This window comes from Ranitomeya variabilis, chromosome 7 (genome assembly GCF_051348905.1).
Source record: "Ranitomeya variabilis isolate aRanVar5 chromosome 7, aRanVar5.hap1, whole genome shotgun sequence".
Lineage (NCBI taxonomy): Eukaryota > Metazoa > Chordata > Amphibia > Anura > Dendrobatidae > Ranitomeya > Ranitomeya variabilis.
In genome coordinates this window covers 213,201,257-213,218,671 of record NC_135238.1, presented here as the reverse complement: position 1 = coordinate 213,218,671, position 17,415 = coordinate 213,201,257, and the positions used below count along the sequence as shown (strand labels likewise).

Here is a 17,415-nt window from a genome sequence, read left to right as displayed (position 1 = left end):
TGAAATCTAACTGCCTGATCCTTCTCTTTCTTACCACCTGCCAATGATGGATAGTAGCTGTCTAAGGTGTATGGGCACCATAACAGTTTGCTCCTTTGCTCTCTGGTGGTACTGGTCGTCATTAAACTCTATTTCTGCTATAAAATTAATCAGCAGAGAGTTTTTGACCCATTTAGAAGAAAAAAAGTAAATTCTGATGAAGGGTTCGCACTAGTTTTTTTTTGGCCTTTAATGAGGTTTTCCAGGACTTGGTTATTGATGACTGTAGGGGTCCATTCTCTCAGGTGGGCACTAGAACGCATACAGACATCAGGTTCTTGTCTCCAAACAGTGTGAGGTTTATTAAACGCCATAAACTTTCACAGCTCTCAAATGAAAAACAGACTTTTTCCAGCACAAATAAAATAACAAAAATCACATTGTAAAGCAACAGCAGGGTCTCAGCCAGACAACAATACTGGTCCTGCTTTAGGTGCAGTGTGATCACCATTACTGGTGGTTACTCTCCGATTCCAACACGTCACACCCACCTAAGCCAACCCAGCTGCCTTTTTATAGGACCTGCCAGCCCCTGACTAGAATGCATGGGAGCAACCTTTCCCACCCAGAATCTTTTGGTTGCTCCTAAATCCTGGACCCAAACTCCGTTCCCAATAAAAACCTTCTCATCAACCTACCATTGCTAGAGCCTTCAGTTTTGGGATTTACATCACAAAGGCTAGCCACCTCAGTGACACATACCTACCATCCAGGACATTTCCTCCTGCTCCTTTACATGACCGATTGAGTGGATAGATCAACAGCCATACCTGACTCCCCCACTGCTCAACTCTTTGCAACTCAAGTGGCAGCTGGATGTGCAAAGTTTACAGAGCCCCAACAGCGCCACTCCATACAGTGTCTAGTGGCCATTTTCAGGCACTGCAGCTCAGCTTTTATTCACTTCCATAGGAGTTGAGCTGCAGCATCCAAGAATGGCCAAAATATCTGTGTTTTTTTGCAAGCTTTGCGGCTCATTCTATTTTAATAAATTAGAGTTAATTTTGATTTAGTTTTTGGGGCCAATAACTACTGTGTGTTTGAAATGCGGCTTGGATATTTTACAATTATTCAAGGTTTTAATAATTGAAACATTATGAATTTGCTAGAAGGAGATTGGTGGAATGAAATACATTGTGGGCAGAATCTTATAAATCAGAGCGCTGAAAACTGACAGCGACTGAACAACACGTTCTACAATCCGTGCTCAGGTTCTCTGTTGACATGTAACAGGGTTTTTCTTTAATCTCCATATTTAATGTCGTGGATCAAAATAATGGTCCTGGCATTATGCAAACGGCACCACATTGATTTTGCATGACATTTATTTCATAAAACATTTTTGCAGAAATGTAATAAAAGCCACGTTTTAGTAATAAAATCCCCTTTGACTAGCCACAGTTTATTGTGCAAATGTGAAGAAATGCTGACTATCTATGCCGGGGGAAATATGCCATGACTGCAATGTTGTGACCAAGCCTGGATTAGCTAGGGTTGGGTTTGCCATGTGTTCCGGTTTTTCCAGGACAGTAGGTCTTTAGCTGGTGGAAATCCATTACTGATTTTTTTTTTAAGGCTATTAATGTATTGCAATATTCATAGCATACTTGGATTTACAGGACTTTGTAGCTAAATACAGAAACGAAATGTCAAATCTTCAATCTTGGAACATAAACAACGTTTTTCAGCAGTCCATCAGATTGTTGATAAATATATGATCACTGGGGTCCCACTGCTGAACCCCCATTGATCACTTGTACTGGAGCAATAGTCACGCATGCATATTACCACTTTATTCATTATCTATTGGACTGATGGATATAACACTGGCACCTTATTAATTATACGTTTATCATCTGTCATGTGATGTTTATGATCCAACCCCCTTAAGTAAGAAAATTGAAAAAACTTCTTGGCTTAAAGAGGACCTGTCTCCAGGTCAAACGTGATCAATATTTGCTCTAATTTTATTCCTGATGCTGCCAAGTATTTATTTTTTTTTTTACTTTTAAAATTAGTCATATGGGTTCAAGAGATATGGGCCTGTTCTTTGTTCTGATCTTTATGGTATTTACTATGGGGTAGGTGATCACAGAGGAATAATGCAGATCAGTCTAAAGTCACGCCCCAGAGGATCCTGTGAGCCACGCCCCTGTGGTAAAGTCAATAAATAGTAGCACTAAAATAAAAGTGTCCATATCTCTGGAATCATACAGCGGATTTATAGGAAACAAAAAACTACATACCGAGAGAAGTAGAAAAAGTAAAATGAGAACAAAAACTGGACACCTGTGACCTCATGAACATTTGGCAGAGCTTGGTGGTGCGCAAAGTTTTGTATGCTACCAAGAACGCAAGCTAGGCAAAACACTGAAAAAATGGAGAAGCCATAAACCACTAATAAAATAAAAAAAATTCATTGAAAAAATTCATGAAACACAATTACCATAAGTTACAAAGGTGTCAGATAAGAATGAATAAAAAATGGATCCAAAATATATCGAATAGTATTCAATGCGCAAATCACCTTTACAGAAGTCTTTGAACACCATATGTAATGACAAAGCAAAGATAGCTATAAACAAAGGGGGAAACAGAGAGCAGAGATTATAGGTGATATTACTTACTCATGGTAGGGGAGGATCAAGATGGCCCTGACAGCACAACCCCGACGCGCGTTTTGCTTGTAGTTTTCTCAAGGGGAGGTGTCGGAAGAATGCAAGCTGTTGTAGCAAAAGTGGACATAGTTACTAAAACTGAGTGCCAGATCTTCTCTCCAGGTCCTCTAGAGGATATCATTTATGGGGCTGAAGGCTTGATCTAAGACTGATGCCATATCTAGAGGAACATCTCCACTGCATTTCTTGGAACCCCTGATATGCTAAGTTTTATGTAGTCCTGGCTAAACTGACAAATGAGACAGGTTTATGAAGCTATTTAAAAAAATATTCTTAGCTGCCTATAACACGTTTTTTCATTTTACATTCTGGAATTAAAAAATGAAACTTTGCTTTGGGCAGCAAAGACCCATTTTATTTTAAGACCGTTTTCTGTGTCTGCCCCCTTGACTTTCAATGCAATCAGTGATATCTATTCAAGTCATCCTCGTCCATGTGCATATAAACATTAAAGAAGAGAATCTAATTTTTACAAAAATTAAGGCCTGATAAACCTTTTTTATGGCACTAATTTAAGGATACTTTCTCACCAGATTTAAGCCCCCTTTCCTGACTCTTTCACAGGCTTCAACCTTAAGCCTCAAAAAAACGGGGATCCTCCAACAAGGTCAATGAAGCAAACAGATTGCAAAGTATAAAATGTTCGACTACTGCTTGTTTGACCTCTTTTCCAGCAGTCTCCGTCTTTTAAGCTGTACCCAATACTGCCATAGACCATGCTATTGTGTCCAGCTCAAAAGACGCCACTAAAAAAAGGTCAATCTAATTCTAAAGTTGCAGTTTTTTTCTCTCCATTTGCCTACTGTTACATATCTACCTGGACCCTCTTCAGCAATGACTGTCACCGAGAAATTCTGTATTCATACTGCAGGTGATGCTCGTGATGGAGGAGACATCATGGCCCAGGTCCTGGCTGGCACAAGCACTGTCCAGCAGGGGATTAGTGTGGCTGCAGCCTGTGGTGCTAACCAGCAGGGCTAATCGGTGTGTGTGCTGTCAGCCACCCAGAAAATGTACCGTAGTCAACACCTTTCTGTGGTCATTAGGGCAGTAGCACACCCTACTTAATGGAAGTTGCCAGTTATTGTGCCTGGATTACACCCTGGACTCTGGTGCTTTTTTTGTGTGCACCCTGATCTTGATACAGATCATACTCCCTTATTACATCTGTTTCTGCCATACCCACCTTAGGCTGGTTTCACACTTGCGTTTTTGTCCGCTGCGTTTTAGCGCTAAAAAATGCATGCGTTTTTTTTTCTATACTTAACATTAAAAAACGCATGCGTTTTTATAGAAAAACACAAGAAAACACAAGAAAACCCTAACCCTAAACACAAGAAAAAACAAGAAAACACTAACCCTACCCCTAACCCTAACCCTGACAAGTCACCCCCCACCATCAAGGTGATAAAGGGATCCAAACCCTAACCCTAACCCTATATGACAGTCAATACTCTACGAGTTTATATTTTTAGTACTCTATAGCAATACCGTATATCTTGGGGTGTCCACATTGAACAAAGCTTTTTATTAGAAGAATGTCCTGGTCACCAGGTCAACATAATAGCCAATTCCTATGGATCCCTAGGATCCCTAGGGTTAGGGTTAGGGGTAGGGTTTGGATGCCTTTATCACCTTGATGGTTGGGGTTGGCTTGTCAGGGTTAGGGTTAGGATGCCTTTATCACCTTGATGGTGGGGGGTGTCTTGTCAGGGTTGGGGTAGGGTTAGGGTTAGGGTTTGGATGCCTTTATCACCTTGATGGTGGAGGGTGGCTTGTCAGGGTTAGGGTTAGGGGTAGGGTTAGGGTTTGGATGCCTTTATCACCTTGATGGTGGGGGATGGCTTGTCAGGGTGAGGGGTAGGGTTAGGGTTTGGATGCCTTTATCACCTTGATGGTGGGGGGTGGCTTGTCAGGGTTAGGGGTAGGGTTAGGGGTAGGGTTAGGGTTTGGATGCCTTTATCACCTTGATGGTGGGGGGTGGCTTGTCGGGGTTAGGGGTAGGGTTAGGGGTAGGGTTAGGGTTAGGGTTTGGATGCCTTTATCACCTTGATGGTGGGGGGTGGCTTGTCAGGGTTAGGGGTTAGAGTTAGGGTTAGGATCCCTAGGGTTATTGTCATGGTTCCCAATGGCAGGGGAACGTCAAAACACAAAAATAACGGACGAGCTCTGGGTGATGGAATCTCGAGCTGACCGTGAGCTAAATCTACCACACAACTAATAGCAGCCAGGGAGCATACCTACGATTATCCCTAGATGCCACGCGCCAGCCGGAGGACTAACTACTCCTGGTAGAGGAAGAAACAGACCTGGCTTACCTCTAGTGAAATACCCCAAAGATGATAGAAGCCCCCCACATATAATAACGGTGAGTTCAGAGGAAACTACATACACAGTATGAAAGTAGATTTAGCAAAGAGAGGTCCACTTACTAGATAGCAGAAGGATACAAAAGAGGACTTCACGGTCAACTGAAAACCCTTTTAAAAAAAACCATCCTGAAATTACTTTAAGACTCCTGTGTCAACTCATGACACAGGAGTGGCAATTTCAGCCCACAAGAGCTTCCAGCTACAGAGAATAACAAAACTGCAAACTGGACAAAGATACAAAAACAAAAGGACAAAAGTCCACTTAGCTGATCAGCAGACTAGTAGCAGGAACATGCAACCGAAGGCTCTGGTTACAATGATGACTGGCAAGGAAATGACTGGAGAGCAAGGCTAAATAGGAAACTCCCAAACACTGATGGGAGCAGGTGAACTGAGACCGCAAAGCACACACAAGTCATCAGTACCACCAGCAACCACCAGGGGAGCCCAAAAGCGGATTCACAACAGGTTATTAGGGATCCTAACCCTAACCCTAACCCTAGCTATTTCTGTTTATAGTGGGTTTTCTAGTTGATTTTGATGATTGGCAGCTGTCACACCCTTCTCAGCATGCATTTAAAAAACGCAAACGCTGGAAAAAACGCATGTAATCGCGGCAAAACGCCGCGTTTTTTTTTCTGCATGCAAAAATGCATGTGTCTAAAAAACGTGGCGTTTTGCCGCGTTTACATGCGTTTTTTCACCACATGCGTTTTTTTTTTAAACGCAGATCAAAACGCAAGTGTGAAACCAGCCTTATCCTGATCATGGCCTGTCTGACTACGCTTTGACTGATCATCTAGTATTCGATCCTGGCTATTTCCCTGACTATGGTGTTGTCTTCTGATTCTACACCTGGCTGGTACTATCCCTCAAGTTACTGACAGTTTTGACTATCCTTCCCTAAGGTTGCGCATCTGGATAGCAACTAATCCGTGGAGACAACCCAGAGGGCCCCTTAGTAAGTCCAGATCACTATATAGTGATTAAAGGGTGAAGGCCAAAGTTCCTCTGGGATCTGTTATAGAACAGTTATAGCCCAAGTTTGTCTCAGCCAGCTTTTTTGAGCTGATGGGTTCAGCCAGACTTGAAGTCTATGACTCCATCAGGAGCATGTCGAAATCCCAATTTTTCAAGGAGACAGGCAGAAATCCCTGACAAAGTTGGGAACAAAAGCTCCAACGTGCTCATCCTTAACCAGTCAAAGTTCTTTTGTGTAGCCTTTGGAGTCAGCTTGGCGCACTAGATAATGAGAGTCAATGAGCATAGAGCCGTGATAACTAATGATATAAATAGTAATAAAACATTATAATGTCAAAGACATCTATTTATATAATGAATTTTGTGCATTTATTTTCATTCGCATGACTCAGAATCCTGATGAATCAGATTGCCAGGATTAGTGAGAACATCACTCCTTTACCTGCGTTACTGTGTTTGACTTCTCGAAGATAAAATAATTGACTTTACTAGACTGTAAGAAACTACTGTGAAAATAAAATGCCGTAGTTGCCATTTTTAGCATTTCCACCCACATCATATTTAGACAAACAGCAGTTTATTATTAATATGACATTTTACCTTAAAAGCCCTTTTAATGGTCCTGAAATCCAGGTCACTGCTGCTATCAGTTATTGAAAGTGTCGTAGCCGGGATAGGTTTATCCTGGACTAGTAGCACTTAGTTCCTGCTCTTTTTTTCACAATGACAAGCTTTCTGTGCACATTTTTGGGGTCTACCTAAAAACAACAACCACCAAACTGCAGACCTTCTAGGTCAGGGGCTCCCGGCCTTCTTTATTTTGAGAGCAACATTCAGTTTGGAGACATAATTGTGAAGACATCTCTGAAGCGCGTGTTCTTTTGAAGGTTAAAATTCCCCAAGTGCCCCCTTATACAGATATCTATGTTTTATGGCACCCGAGGCAAGAATTCTGTTTGGCGCCCCCCCCCCCCCTGGCCGTTTGCGTAGTAGTCATGTGACTGCTCATTCATATGCGAATTGCTTACAAACAGTACATGTACATTCCGACTAGACGTGTCCGGCCTTGCTTAATTCATTTTCAGAGGACGAGGTCACGCACGTCTAGTCGGCACGTGACCGAATGTATATAGATCACATACTTGTGATTTCATGACCTCCCCCTCTCACCGCCGGCACCAGAGAATCCTGACAGCATTTAGTGTGCGCTGTGAGAATTCAGAAGTCTGTAGTCACATAGACTTAATGGGTAGAAAGGCAAAATGAGCAATTGTAAGTGCACAGTGCTATATAATATGATGACTGCAATATATTAACCCCTTAATCCCATATGACGTACTATACCGTCGAGGTGGGGTGGGCCTTAATTCCCGGTGACGGTATAGTGCGTCATACGCAATCGGCCGCGCTCACGGGGGGAGCGCGGCCGATCGCGGCCGGGTGTCGGCTGCATATCGCAGCTGACATCCGGCACTATGTGCCAGGAGTGGTCACGGACCGCCCCCGGCACATTAACCCCCGGCACACCGCGATCAAACATGATCGCGGTGTACCGGCGGTACAGGGAAGCATCGCGCAGGGAGGGGGCTCCCTGCGGGCTTCCCTGAGACGATCGGTACAAGGTGATGTACTCACCTCGTACCGAACGTCTTCTCCCTGCAGGCCCCAGATCCAAAATGGCCGAGGGGCTGTATCCGGGTCCTGCAGGGAGCACTTCCGGGTCGGAGCAGGCTGCAGATGAAAGCTGCAGCCTGCTCCGATGAAAGTATGATCGCAGATCTGATAGAGTGCTGTGCACACTATCAGATCTGCGATCTGTGATGTCCCCCCCTGGGACAAAGTAAAAAAGTAAAAAAAAAAATTTCCACATGTGTAAAAAAAAAAAAAAAAAATTCCTAAATAAATAATAATAATAAAAAAAATATTATTCCCATAAATACATTTCTTTATCTAAAAAAACCAAACAAAAACAATAAAAGTACACATATTTAGTATCGCCGCGTCCGTAACGACCCAACCTATAAAACTGGCCCACTAGTTAACCCCTTCAGTAAACACCGTAAGAAAAAAAAAAAAAAAACGAGGCAAAAAACAACGCTTTATTACCATACCGCCGAACAAAAAGTGGAATAACACGCGATCAAAAAGACGGATATAAATAACCATGTTACCGCTGAAAACGTCATCTTGTCCCGCAAAAAATGAGCCGCCATACAGCATCATCAGCAAAAAAATAAAAAAGTTATAGTCCTCAGAATAAAGCGATGCCAAAATAATTATTTTTTCTATAAAATAGTTTTTATCGTATAAAAGCGTCAAAACATAAAAAAATGATATAAATGAGGTATCGCTGTAATCGTACTGACCCGACGAATAAAACTGCTTTATCAATTTTACCAAGCGCAGAACGGTATAAACGCCTCTCCCAAAAGAAATTCATGAATAGCTGGTTTTTGGTTATTCTGCCTCACAAAAATCGGAATAAAAAGTGATAAAAAATGGTCACGTGTCCGAAAATGTTACCAATAAAAACGTCAACTCGTCCCGCAAAAAACAAGACCTCACATGACTCTGTGGACCAAAATGTGGAAAAATTATAGGTCTCAAAATGTGGAGACGCAAAAACTTTTTTGCTATAAAAAGCGTCTTTTAGTCTGGTTTCACACTTGCGTTTTTATCTGCATGCGTTTTTTAAAAAAACCGCATGTGTGAAAAAATGCATGTAAACGCGGTAAAACGCATGCGTTTTTATAGAAAAACACAAGAAAACAAGAAAAAAACAAAAAACCCTAACCCTACCCCTAACCCTACCCCTAACCTGAAATACGTGGCACTGAAATACGTGGCACTGAAATATACGTTTATATACGTATATACGTATATAAGTGCCACGATATTTCAGTGGCCACGTATATAAGTGCCACGTATTTAAGTGCCACGTATTTAAGTGCCACGTATTTACGTGCCACGTATTTACGTGCCACGTATTTTTCAGTGCCTGAAATACGTGGCACTGAAATACGTGGCACTGAAATATCGTGGCACTGAAATATCGTGGCACTGAAGTATTTACGTGCCACGTATTTTTCAGTGCCTGAAATACGTGGCACTGAAATACGTGGCACTGAAATACGTGGCACTGAAATACGTGGCACTGAAATATTGTGGCACTGAAATATCGTGGCACTTAAATACGTGGCACTTAAATACGTGGCACTTAAATACGTGGCACTTAAATACGTGGCACTTAAATACGTGGCACTTATATACGTGGCACTTATATACGTGGCACTTATATACGTGGCACTTATGACTGTCAGAAAATGTTCAGTAAACGGTTAGGGGTAGGGTTTCAGGTAGAATTGGGGAGTTTCCACTGTTCAGGCACATCAGGGGCTCTCCAAACGCGACATGGCGTCCAATCTCAATTCCAGCCAATTCTGCGTTGAAAAAGTAAAACAGTGCTCCTTCCCTTCCGAGCTCTCCCGTGCGTCCAAAAAGGGGTTTACCCCAACATATGTGTTATCAGCGTACTCGGGACAAATTGAACAACAACTTCTGGGGTCCAAGTTCTCTTGTTATCCTTGGGAAAATAAAAATTTGGGGGGCTAAAAATCATTTTTGTGGGAAAAAAAATATGTTTTATTTTCACGGCTCTGCGTTGTAAACTGTAGTGAAACACTTGGGGGTTCAAAGTTCTCACAACACATCTAGATAAGTTCCTTGGGAGGTCTAGTTTCCAATATGGGGTCACTTGTGGGGGGTTTGTACTATTTGGGTACATCAGGGGCTCTGCAAATGCAACGTGACGCCTGCAGACCAATCCATTTAAGTCTGCATTCCAAATAGCGCTCCTTCCCTTCCGAGCTCTGTCATGCGCCCAAACAGTGGTTCCCCCCCACATAGGGGGTATCAGCGTACTCAGGACAAATTGGACAACAACTTTTAGGGTTCAATTTATCCTGATACCCTTGTGAAAATACAAAACTGGGGGCTAAAAAAATCATTTTTGTGAAAAAGAAAAATAATTTTTATTTTCACGGCTCTGCGTTATAAACTGTAGTGAAACACTTGGGGGTTCAAAGTTCTCACAACACATCTAGATAAGTTCCTTGGGGGGTCTAGTTTCCAATATGGGGTCACTTGTGGGGGGTTTGTACTGTTTGGGTACATCAGGGGCTCTGCAAATGCAACGTGACGCCTGCAGACCAATCCATTTAAGTCTGAATTCCAAATGGCGCTCCTTCCCTTCCGAGCTCTGTCATGCGCCCAAACAGTGGTTCCCCCCCACATAGGGGGTATCAGCGTACTCAGGACAAATTGGACAACAACTTTTAGGGTCCAATTTATCCTGATACCCTTGTGAAAATACAAAACTGGGGGCTAAATTTCATTTTTGTGAAAAAAAAAAAAAAAATTATTTTCACGGCTCTGCGTTATAAACTGTAGTGAAACACTTGGGGGTTCAAAGTTCTCACAACACATCTAGATAAGTTCCTTGGGGGGTCTAGTTTCCAATATGGGGTCACTTGTGGGGGGTTAGTACTGTTTGGGTACATCAGGGGCTCTGCAAATGCAACGTGACGCCTGCAGACCAATCCATTTAAGTCTGCATTCCAAATGGCGCTCCTTCCCTTCCGAGCTCTGTCATGCGCCCAAACAGTGGTTCCCCCCCACATAGGGGGTATCAGCGTACTCAGGACAAATTGGACAACAACTTTTAGGGTCCAATTTATCCTGATACCCTTGTGAAAATACAAAACTGGGGGCTAAAAAATCATTTTTGTGAAAAAGAAAAATAATTTTTATTTTCACGGCTCTGCGTTATAAACTGTAGTGAAACACTTGGGGGTTCAAAGTTCTCACAACACATCTAGATAAGTTCCTTGGGGGGTCTAGTTTCCAATATGGGGTCACTTGTGGGGGGTTTGTACTGTTTGGGTACATCAGGGGCTCTGCAAATGCAACGTGACGCCTGCAGACCAATCCATTTAAGTCTGCATTCCAAATGGCGCTCCTTCCCTTCCGAGCTCTGTCATGCGCCCAAACAGTGGTCCCTCCCCACAAATGGGGTATCAGCGTACTCCAGACAAATTGGACAACAACTTTTGGGGTCCAATTTATCCTGATACCCTTGTGAAAATACAAAACTGGGGGCTAAAAAATCATTTTTGTGAAAAAAAAAAATAATTTTTATTTTCACGGCTCTGCGTTATAAACTGTAGTGAAACACTTGGGGGTCCAAAGCTCTCAAAACACATCTAGATAAGTTCCTTAGGGGGTCTACTTTCCAAAATGGTGTCACTTGTGGGGGGGTTTAATGTTTAGGCACATCAGGGGCTCTCCAAACGCAACATGGCGTCCCATCTTAATTCCAGTCAATTTTGCATTGAAAAGTAAAATAGCGCTTCTTCCCTTCTGAGCTCTGCTATGCGCCCAAACAATGGTTTACACCCACATATGGGGTATCGTCGTACTCAGGACAAATTGCACAACAACTTTTGTGGTCTAATTTCTTCTCTTACCCTTGGGGAAATAAAAAAATGGGGGTGAAAAGATCATTTTTGTGAAAAAATATGATTTTTTATTTTTACGGCTCTGCATTATAAACTTCTGTGAAGCACTTGTTGGGTCAAAGTGCTCAACACACATCTAGATAAGTTCCTTAAGGGGTCTACTTTCCAAAATGGTGTCACTCGTGGGGGGTTTCAATGTTTAGGCACATTAGGGGCTCTCCAAACGCAACATGGCGTCCCATCTCAATTCCAGTCAATTTTGCATTGAAAAGTCAAATGGCGCTCCTTCCCTTCTGAGCTCTGCCCTGCGCCCAAACAATGGTTTACACCCACATATGGGGTATCAGTGTACTCAGGACAAATTGCACAACAATTTTTGGGGTCCAATTTCTTCTCTTACCCTTGGGAAAATAAAAAATTGGGGGTGAAAAGATAATTTTTGTGAAAAAATATGATTTTTTATTTTTACGGCTCTGCATTATAAACTTCTGTAAAGCACTTGTTGGGTCAAAGTGCTCACCACACATCTAGATAAGTTCCTTAGGGGGTCTACTTTCCAAAATGGTGTCACTTGTGGGGGGTTTCAATGTTTAGGCACATCAGGGGCTCTCCAAATGCAACATGGCGTCCCATCTCAATTCCAGTCAATTTTGCATTGAAAAGTCAAATGGCGCTCCTTTGCTTCCAAGCTCTGCCATGCGCCCAAACTGTGGTTTACCCCCACATATGGGGTATCAGCGTACTCAGGACAAATTGTACAACAACTTTTGGGGTCTATTTTCTCCTGTTACCCTTGGTAAAATAAAACAAATTGGAGCTGAAATAAATTTTGTGTGAAAAAAAGTTAAATGTTCATTTTTATTTAAACATTCCAAAAATTCCTGTGAAACACCTGAAGGGTTAATAAACTTCTTGAAAGTGGTTTTGAGCACCTTGAGGGGTGCAGTTTTTAGAATGGTGTCACACTTGGTTATTTTCTATCATATAGACCCCTCAAAATGACTTCAAATGAGATGTGGTCCCTAAAAAAAAATGGTGTTGTAAAAATGAGAAATTGCTGGTCAACTTTTAACCCTTATAACTCCGTCACAAAAAAAATTTTGGTTCCAAAATTGTGCTGATGTAAAGTAGACATGTGGGAAATGTTATTTATTAAGTATTTTGTGTGACATATCTCTGTGATTTAAGGGCATAAAAATTCAAAGTTGGAAAATTGCGAAATTTTCAAAATTTTCGCCAAATATTCGTTTTTTTCACAAATAAACGCAAGTTATATCGAAGAAATTTTACCACTATCATGAAGTACAATATGTCACGAGAAAACAATGTCAGAATCGCCAAGATCTGTTGAAGCGTTCCAGAGTTATAACCTCATAAAAGGACAGTGGTCAGAATTGTAAAAATTGGCCCGGTCATTAACGTGCAAACCACCCTCGGGGCTTAAGGGGTTAAGAGGATAAAAACGTTGATGCGAGTGCTTCTTTAAGTGCTCCCTTAATTTTGCCTTATTAGGTAGTATTATCCTGGGTGACCCTAATAAATTAAAAATACCTCTTAATAAGTAATAATGACCCATGTGGACACCGATATTTACTGCTCTTGATTAAAAAATGCAGCCAGTTGGAAATCGGATGAAATGCGTTTGCAGTAGAGATGAGGGGATCAATCCACAGAGGATCGAGTTTGAGTTGAATTTCCTGAAATTCGTGGCTCCACACGAATTCAAACACTTTGATTTACGATTCGTAAATAAATGCCCAGCTGCCTTTTTGGTAAACTATTTAGGGCTGACAAATGGTAGAAAAAAACAACCTAAGTCTAATATCATGTCTCACCTCTACGGTCACCCCTCTACTCGCTGGTCTTCTTCTTTCTGCAATCACGCTCCACATCTCCAGCCTCTTCCCTACTGGACAGAACTTCCAGCCATGATCAAGCCTTGGGGGCTGCTACCTTACATCGCTCATTGACCAAGTCCTGGCCTTTCGTGAAGCATTTCGACTTTGAGGAGTACCTGGGTTATTACCTGGTATTCTGTCTATTGAGATCAGAAAAAAAATGATAACTAACATATATCTAACTTTTTCTTACTCAGATATGATTCTGGATCAACAAGTCGCATCCGGGCAGCTAAGTGAAGACGTCCGTCATAGAGTTCATGAAGCTCTTCTGAAGAGACACTATCACCAAAACCAAAAGAAGCTCAGCAACAGGATCCCAATAGTGCGCTCATTTGCTGACATTGGCAAGAAGCAGTCAGAACCCCACTCTATGGACAAAAATGGTAAGTTTTCCCTTCATCTTAGTCACATTTTTAGGGAAGGAATTGAAGCGGTGATTGAGAATGGTAACGTTTTAGATCAGATTTTGGACCTGATTCTTCATTTGCATATTTTTTTTATTCAGTCTTCTTTTTATATCTTGTGGTTTTATTAACTCAAATTCTTTAAGATGGCAGACAGGGTTCAATAATTTTATGCAAAATAAATAATGTTTTTTGTTTTTGTCTTTAACCATTTTAGCGACAATAAGTAACATGTTTTGCTAAAATCACTTCAGGAGGAGGGGAAAGTAAGGGGGGGTGGGCTTGAGTAAATTTACTGAAATATGCTGTGACTTCTTAAAAGTCGCATTTCGTGAATTAGCTAAAAACATCCTCAACACAATGATGAACATGAAAAAAAACAAACAGGTGATCATATATGAAAAATAGATTTTGAAAAATCGACAAATCAAGAAAATAAAGTGCCGTAATGCTCACACATAGCCTTGTTTTTTGGCTGCATCTTTTTTTTTTTTTGCAGAAAAGAATCTGTGTTTTTTCCATTAAAAGCTATGAGATTTCAGAAATCTCATGCACACGTTTGGGTTTTTTTCCTGACTGAATTTGACAACAGCAGCGCTTTTGAAATTTGCAGCATGTCAATTCTTTCAGCATTTTTGCAGTGGTTTTCTCACCAATAGAAAGCAAAGAGAAACTGAAAAAACGCAGCAAATATGGTGAATAAAGCTAACTTTATTAAATAAATATAAAAAAAAAAATGTCATGGGTCCGTCCCATTTTTGACAACCAGCCAAGCTAAAGCAGACCGCTGGGGTATGGTATTCTCAAATATGGATATTGGCCCTCCCCAGCATAAAAATAGCAGCCCACAGCTGCCCCAGAAAATATGCATCTAATAGATGCGCCAATTCTGGTGCTTTGCTTTCCCGCTTGCTCAAGGATAGTGAGCAACAGCCAGGGGGAGGGGTTGAGAATAACGAAGCCACGCCCATCGGACCAGAGGGACCCGATTAGCATACAGCGCTGGAGAAATTAAAAAATTTATGGGGACTTTACAGGGGGAGTTAGGGGGCTATATAAGGATTTAGGGAATGCAGCGCAGACGCTGAGTAAGATGACATTTTTAGCTGCTATGTGACAAAACTGGTGACAGGTTCCCTTTAAGAAAAATAAGCATGCCAATAGAAAGGGATCACCTCCAAATTGTCAATATTTATTTATATAAAGAGATAAAAGACCACAAATATAAGAAGAATAAAAAATGTCATCAGGCTATACTGTATATACAGAAAATGCGCATGCCAACAATAGCGCAAACGTCTAACCTCCTCTGCCTATACAATACAAGATACACAGGAAACTCGAGATGATAGATTAACTAATTAATATTTGTTCGATATCTTATATCAACATAAAGTGATAATAATGAACGCAATTATATTACAACATCAAAAGACAGAAAAAAATGTGAAAGCAAAAAAAAAAAAAATCCACAAGAATAAATTTGAAGTACTAATAAATTGCCAGCACAAACTAGCCAATAGTTCAAATAAACAGTTAGAAAAAAAAACAGATGACATGATGTAAAAGCCAAGAGGAAGAAAAGGATGAGGGAAAGAGAACCCCATGCGTATGGCCACACAAAATGTGGCTTCCTCAGGGGTGAAGTACAGCGAGGATTTGATTAGTGCTACCTATAGTTTGGGTCTCATGAAACAGCTGAAAGGTTCACTTTAATTGTTATTGTAACCAGGGACCAGGGACCAGGGAATGGTGCTGTCTGCCACTGAGCTTTAACACATTTGAAAATATTTATCGTTTCTGAGGTTAAAAAAGTTATAAATTATTATTATAAATTTTTTATTTATTTTTTTTCTCACCAGCCAAGATAACTCTGATAGCCAGGGGCTTCAGCCTGCAGCTGTCAGCTTTACATGTGCAGGTTATCAAGAATCGAGGGGACCCCACGCAATGTTTTTATTTTATTTATTTATTTATTGCACAGGTGCCGGTGATGAATACTCTCATCAGTCTCACCTGTTTTCGCTTCTCGCTGATATATATTTTACTTCTATAGCGCCTTCATATTCCACAGCGCTGTATAGCCAGTTTATTCTCTTCCCAAGAAGAAAACATGGATGCCGGGTCCTCCCGAGCATACTCACTGCAAGTTTATGGAATTTTCGGGAGAAACAGCTAGTGGACAAACAAGCTTTTGCAAAGTGGCCAGCTTAAGGATTCACAAGACGCCTGTAGCATTTTTTTCATTTCCGTATTGTTGTCATCTTTTATTATCGGCAGCATTCCATCATAATAAGATCAGTCCGTACAATACAATCTGGAGGAGACGTTGGTGACATTTTCTTCTGATGCGACATTAAGGTTGATTAGCAGTTAGAATAATTCTCAGTGTTCCCCGGTAACATCGATCTGCCGGTCACTGCGCTCAACCATGCGATTACGATGATTGATGATGGATTGTGCTCTTTGGAGTCGTTCAATGGAGAAATAAAAAGAAAAGAATATTGTTACCCTGAGGAAATAAAGACTGTTTTTCAGTTAGAAGCTTGATGGGTGCAGAGATATCCAGAATTAAAGGGATGTTATAATTGTGTCCATTTATCACAAACCCTTAGATGAGAAGATGGAGAAAAAATGTCTCCGTCCTCTGCATGCCGTCAATCCATAAAAATCAGTGAGGGTCCGACCACTGTGACCTGTTCTCTGAGCACCAGAATGGGGAATGTTTTTTCCTCGACGGGGCACCTTTATCTCCATTAAAATGAAGCCGAGAGCATAAACCCCCATAGGGAATGAGTGAAGAGGCGGACGACGAGCCTGCGCATTGCCGCTTGATTCTCAGGGGATAAAAGTTGCCCAATGTGCAAATTCATGCCGTTCCCAGCAGTCGGACCCCCATCGATCGATAAGTTATCACCCCTACTTTGATTTTTCTTTTTCTACAGGCCTCCCCTTTAAGCCTGGAAAACCCCTTTAATCTGATAAAAAATATACAGTATGCTTCTAGCCAAAAGACAAAAGTGATGTATGTAGATAGCTAAGATGATATTTGCCTTTGCATCAGGATATAAATAAAAAATCTACTGGCTGACCGACACGTGAGGGATAGGAAAATATTAACAATTATTATTTTTTTTTTAACGCCTGCTAGTTATATTTATTAGAAAGACTCTTTAAGAGCTGAACATCCGTTATATGAATTACTTATAATTGCACTGGATGTTAAGTGTTAATTTGTGTTGGACACAGTTCTTCAGGAGCTCACTGTCCGCTACACACTGTCCGCGGCACACTGTCTGCTGCACACTGACCGCTGCACACTGTCCGCTACACACTGTCCGCGGCACACTGTCCGCTACACACTGTCCACGGCACACTGTCCGCTGCACACTGTCCGCTACACACTGTCCGCGGCACACTGTCCGCTACACACTGTCCGCGGCACACTGTCCGCTACACACTGTCCACTGCACACTGTCCGCTGCACACTGACCGCTGCACACTGTCCGCTACACACTGTCCGC

At 41.6% G+C, this 17,415-nt stretch overlaps 1 protein-coding gene across 5 annotated transcripts in view; it reads left to right on the top strand.

Annotated features, from left to right (window-relative positions):
• Positions 1 to 17,415, top strand: part of SLC4A10 (solute carrier family 4 member 10) — a 198,911-nt gene that overhangs the window by 118,089 nt on the left and 63,407 nt on the right. For all 5 annotated transcript variants that reach the window (XM_077272834.1, XM_077272835.1, XM_077272837.1 and 2 more), the window contains one exon: positions 13,682 to 13,870. In XM_077272834.1, coding sequence (XP_077128949.1) covers positions 13,682 to 13,870 — 189 coding nt within the window. The remainder of the gene's footprint in view (positions 1 to 13,681; positions 13,871 to 17,415) is intronic.